This window comes from Pollicipes pollicipes, unplaced genomic scaffold (genome assembly GCF_011947565.3).
Source record: "Pollicipes pollicipes isolate AB1234 unplaced genomic scaffold, Ppol_2.1 Scaffold_7261;HRSCAF=8764_pilon_pilon_pilon, whole genome shotgun sequence".
Lineage (NCBI taxonomy): Eukaryota > Metazoa > Arthropoda > Thecostraca > Pollicipedomorpha > Pollicipedidae > Pollicipes > Pollicipes pollicipes.
Window position 1 is genome coordinate 10,151,941 of NW_023597054.1, and position 6,021 is coordinate 10,157,961.

General features: G+C 51.5%; 1 protein-coding gene across 1 annotated transcript; it reads left to right on the top strand.

The window, feature by feature from the left end:
- Positions 1-2,679: 2,679 nt before the first annotated feature.
- On the top strand, positions 2,680-5,546 carry LOC119112947 (dynein regulatory complex protein 8-like; the record flags this gene model as incomplete). The annotated part of the gene is made up of 3 exons (XM_037237252.1): positions 2,680-3,081; positions 4,563-4,796; positions 5,188-5,546. Coding segments are annotated over 3 exons (888 nt in total), but the record flags the coding sequence as incomplete, so codon positions are not given.
- Positions 5,547-6,021: the final 475 nt, after the last annotated feature.

Consider the following 6,021-nt stretch of genomic DNA (forward strand, 5'->3'; position numbering starts at 1 on the left):
GTGTAAGTGATGCCTGACGCTTGATGTGCGATGCCTGTTCAATTGAAATCGTTTGCATGTATAATTGGTGCGCGGTGTGTGATACCCGTTTAGTTCAACTCGACTGCATGTTCAAATGAGGTGTGATGCGTGATGCCTATTTGCTTGAATTCGTTTGCATGTACACGTATGTCCGGGCATTCTAATTCTTAAATAGGCACTGTATCTTGGTAATGGCTGGCAATCACTCTTTGTTAAATCCTCTGGATGTTGGTGTCTTTTGAAAACTGTGGCTTGCTTTAAAAAAAACCTGACAAAACGAGCAGGATCGTCGGCAGGCAATTCTGAGTTCACTTCTGCCATTGTTTCGAGGAAGGCATGTTGCCGAAATATTAACCTGACTATGTCTCCATTCTGGTTTTTTCCGAGGAATAAAGCTGATAATGTTGTCTTATCTGTGCGGCTAATGTTCCCCGCTAATGCACTGAACAACTTGCTGTTATTTAAATCGGTCCATGAAGGACCATCCGAACTTGTAATGTATAAATGATCAATTTCTAGGCTTTATTCAGCTGTGTGCCCGCCATCTGATGTCACCTTCTCTAGTATGTTTAGTTTATGTGTGGCATGAATGCCTCAAGTCCCGAATAAAACCATGGATAGCCCATTGGACCCACCAAATGTGTGAAAACACATCCAGTCACCAGGGCTTCCACCAGTGGGGCACGGAAGTATGAGTGTTCATAACTTTGCTGAATTTGAAATCAATAGGCAAGCGTTCTCAAGAAAGGAGGTGACTTAAAACCTGAATAATCCTTGAAAACGCTGCCTGTTGGCAGAGCCTTGGCCGCTGTGAGGCTGGTGGCCGCCCCGCGATTGTTCTGAATCAGTTCAAGACGCCATATACAGGAATAATGCTTCGATATTGCCTTCATGCATATTCGGTTTCAAATTGTGCCAATATTGCATAGCAGTGGAATCCAAATCAATTTTCATGTTTAGCCTGTATAAACATTCACTTGATCCGGATCCACAATCCGCTATGTTGTGACCTTGGGATCCGACCCGGAGGACTAAGTTGTAGCGTGCTCAGTCGCCGCACTGCGGCTTTAACCCGTTAAGAACGCCGGCTTCTGGGTCCGTCCGTTTCTCCGCCGAGTGACGGTAGGGAGCTCGAGTGTGGGGCTGCCGACCGACGCCTCCTGGCGCACTGTGGCCCCACCGCCCCACTGGCGGGTGGGCTACAGACACACAGCACGACGCGGTCATATCTGGTCGGCTGACCTCGACCGACGGAACCAGTGGGAAACTCACACATCTCCATCAGCGAGAATTAGTTTGGTATGATGGTGTAGATGCATTGCGATAATAAATGACGATTGGTAGCATCCGATTCTAGTAAGCCAGGAAAGTGCATACACTAGAGTTAGCAACTCATCGCTTCCAAGTGCAAATACATTGATTGCAAGGCTTTAAGATTACTTTGTTGTGACCTGACTTCGGGTGCGCTCACTGTGTTCTGCTTTACTCAATGAATTCAAGGCACATCGGTGCATTCTTACATAAATTTGCAGCCGCATGGCATGCATTCGTAACACTTCATCCATGCATCAGCTGAGCCAGCCGACGTTGCTATAGCAACAGGGCGCTGCTTTGTTGATATTCTGTGGTGACGCGACGCATCTTCCACGTGGTTCCCCGCCCTTGGTATCGCGCTACAGACTGATGCGGACGTGCGCTGAACGTACTCAGAAGCACATGATAATTGTTTTGTGTTCGAATAACCAGAAGCTGCAGAATGCATAACCCCTCATCCCAGCATGAGTGAAGACGTCACTGGTGCTGATGTTGGTGCAGAGCAGGAACAACAAGGTGACGCTCCACCATCCGAGGTGAGCCAGTGGTAGGGAAACATACCCTTCCGTCTTTATCCTCTGTGCACAACGGCACTGCACGATGTGCATCAACGGTACTATTCCTGATTGCCCGACTATGACATATTCCCGCATTTGCTTTGTTCGTTCGTTGTGTTTTTTTTTTGTTTTTTTTTGTTTACTCATTTAACGACAAGCCGCCATAGGAACACTGACTGTGTGGCCAGGAGCTCGAGTGCTCGTGTGGAGCTCGCGTGCGGGCGCTTTACGTCCTCGTTTGCGCGCCTAATCTGCCTGACAACGTAAGCATATGACTACTGGATAGTCTGGTGACAATTCTCCGGCTTGGAAAGTTTTGCACCCTTTATGCTGAAGATGTGATTTATAGCCGCGCTATCCACTGGCCCAGATTTCCCGCCCCATTCTTCGGAGTGTGACCACACCCATTCATATGGAACGGGTCTACAGCGTAAACGTGGGTGTAGATCCGTGCTTAAGTGTGCAGGAAGTGAAGCCAGTAGGAGTTTCTAGACCACTTGGCAGTTTTCCTCAGGCTAGTTGATATAAGAATCCTCCCCACTTCAGTCCCAAAGCTTCCCCCTTGAACACTCCTGTTTGCGTTCGCGCGTGGGGTCAGCGAGAAATTGTCGTCGTTCGTTGTTCTGGCAGGCGCCAGCCACCCGTTCCTCCTCCGCCACCATTGCCAAGGTAAAGGAAGAGCCGCTGACACCACCGAAGGGGAGCTCATCCGAGGCGATCCCCGCCGGCACCGAGCCGGCTGAGGCGGTGGTCAAGTCCGAGCCCGACGTTACGGCCGGAAGAGCGTGCAGAGCAGGCGCAGCTGCCTCCGGCGGGAGAGGGCGGGGAGGGCCAGGCTCAGGTCGAATGTGAGGAGCAGTCCCAGCCTGTAGCAGAGAGTGCAGAGGCAGCGAATACACCCGCTGAGGGCGCAGAGGCAGTCAAAGTTCCAGCCGTTGAGGGTTCAGATGCCGCGCAGCCGCCTGCCGAGGGTGCAGAGGCGATCCAGGCTCCAGGCGACGACGCGGGCACCGCCCCGCCCCCTGGTGAAGGAGCGGAGGCGGCTGGGGACGCCGCCGACGGTGAAGAGAAGGTGCCAGCGCTCGTGAAGGTGGTCCATTCGGCCCGCAGCGTGTTCCGGCAGCGGGATCAGAAGGAGTACGACCCGTTCACAGCCCACCTAGAGCGGCGCATCACGAAGCTGTTCGAGGTGAGCGTGCGGCCGACGACTGGCGACTCAGGGCGTGGCGCGTGGGCTCGTTGCAGCCCGACCCTGACGGGGTTCAGGCTGTGTAAATATCCCAGGGCCTTGTGATTCAGAGCTGACCGGATGACCCTCCATGCAGCTCCTGTAATTTGAGCAGTTTGTGCGGCACTCACCCCCCGCAGAGCGCCTGCGTTTAGGTGCGTGACACCTCCCCCTCCCTTCAGAACGACTCGACAGTAGTTAGGAGGTGATCCTCACAGCACATGCCAACCCGAGGGTGGGTGCGTGGCGGCCCTGCAAGGCCTAGCGACCCGGGGCTGGTTGCGTGGCTCTCCCGCAGGCTGGCGACCTGGGGCTGGTTTTATGGCGTTCCCTGCTGGACACCTAGAGGTGGTTGTGTGGCACCACCTACAGGCCCAGTCAAGTCAAAACTGGTTGAGATGAGAAGTGATGAGCCCAAACACAACGGCTTTGTGAGGATTGTGTGTTTTGGAGATCACGCTGCCACCTATCTGGGACGACTATCACTTTGATTCCGCTCCAAACAAGCTGCTCAAGCCTCACACAAGCGGCGTCAGTTTCGCAAAAGACAACTGTTGTTTGTCATTTCCGTAACCGTAAAGCGCCGTTTGTGGAAACATTTTCCGGTTGACGTTGCTTCTGTATTGCTTTAGACTGCTGCACTAGATCGAAATGGGGACCTTGCCAATATGGATGAATATGGACGACAAGTCATGCGCGAACTTGTAGTCAGTCCCGTTGCATTTCATAATTGGACTATTTATAAAGGGCTTTAAATACAAAGGAATTTCTGTGAAAGTTACGTAAACAAAAGTAAACAAAGCGCAATGAAAACTCGACGATGCTAGAATGATGTGAAGTTGGAGCGCGTGCGTCTGTTTCTGCGCTTCGCCTAACCAGATCCAATATCCGTTGCACTATTCCGACTCACGAACGGACTGAACACTGCCACGGATGACGCAGCTCCGTGCCTGGTACTGGGCTGCTCGCGGCCTGAGACCGGCGCCGAGCCCCAATAAAGCCTTAATCAACACGCTAGATTGGTCTTTCCGGTCAGTGGCTTCAGGTATGTGCCTAAAGCTGATCGACCGTGGACCAGCGGACTGGTGTTTTGACGATCACTTTTAGTTGCTAGGATGAGCACTGACACTTGCTGATGATGATCTAGACGGACTAGACATAAAAAAGATGTATCGTACTCTGAGAGGTTAACAGAACTAATTCTAAAATGAGTTATGATGTGTTAAATGCATCTTAACCTAGATGCTAAATGCTGAAGTCAGCACATGTGCCTGTGAATGAAGGAACCGCCTCTGCACATATCACCGAGGTATATCTCTATATTGTCTAATCTCAGACCCTGTACACAGAAGGGACGGACCGGATCAGACTTCAAGAGACGGCGACGCAGCTGCAACGTTCCTGTTCGCACCATGCTACTAAGCTGCGATGGTGTCCCTCAGGCGCTGGATACGGAGGGAACGGGCCGGGTGGACGTGCACGAGCTGGGCACGCTGATCCGCTCAGTCGGCTGCTGCCCCAGCGAGAGTGACCTGCAGGAGATGGTGACCCAGCTGGAGGAGGAGGGCCAGCCGGGCCTCATCCGGCTGGAGACCGTCATGCCTTACATCATCCAGTGCGTCGAGGACAGGAAGTATCCGTCCGCCACCGCCGAGCAACTCCTACAGGCGTTCGAGGTTAGTTTGGTTGTGCTGCTAAAACATGGAGCTGATAATGTTAGGAAGAATTTAGATTTCATGAACCGTTGATCGTTTTCACGTATTTCTCTCTCTCGCCTGCATCGTCATGCACGTAGTCTTTGTCTTATATTGATAGGTATCCTCGCAGGGTGCCGCAGCCCGGCCTGGCGTTCAGCAAGAGGTCCCTTATAGCAAACCTATTACAAATACTGGCACTTACCTTTCGACAAGCGGGTGATTATTCCCGCTGATGTGCCAATCGCCTTCTGTTTACTTGTGCACAATTCGTATAGCCAAAGCGATGTCATAAAGAAGCCAATTCCAGATAAAGACTGCTGAAAATCTGCGTGTACGTGATCGCTCACATGCTGCCCATCACACAAACCAGGTGCTGGCCGAAGAGCAAGAGGGCTTGGAAGAAATCGTTCGTGGGCCGAGCGGACCGGCCAAGAAAGAGAAGAAGGAAGAGGATGAGGGCACTATCCCGCAGGACAAGCTGGTGCACATTCTGACGGAAGAGGGCGAGCACTTCAGCCAGGAGGAGGTGGAGGAAATGTTGTCCGTGGTGTCGGCCTCTGACTCAGCTCGAGTCGACTACACCGAGTTTGTCAAGCAGCTGGTGGTGCCGGAGCTGTGGTGACGCGCTTCGAGCGGACAGCACGTGTCAAAGATGCCACCCAGGTGACCTTATGCTGAGTGCGTCATTGTGGGAGGACTGAGGCAGGGAGGATGACCATGATGACCTGAGGACAGGAATACAAAAATGCTTTAGTGGTTTGCAGTATCACGCAATGTTTTATTTGTGGTCGCGAATGATAAGTGGGTGATAAAAAAGGCTTCATTCGAGGGAAACAAAATCATCGAAAGATCAGGGTTTTGCCTCCAGTGGACTACGCTGTAAAGAAGGGGATTCATGTCCTGGAGTCGCACTGTGTACTATTGCACATGGAGAATGAGTCGCTGACACTTTTAATACCACAGGTTTTTGCTGGGGCCTGAATGGTGAGGTCCATGACCGGATGACCGTACCGCATTTTATTTTATGCCACTCCGATCGCACCCATTCCCTCACCCTTGGTCTCAGCAGGGATTTCACCATATAATTTTGGGGGAGCAGGCCTCAGTGCTGACTTTAGCCCCCCCCCTCTTATGAATATGGGCAAAATATATATATATATATATATATATATATATATATATATATATTATATATATATATATA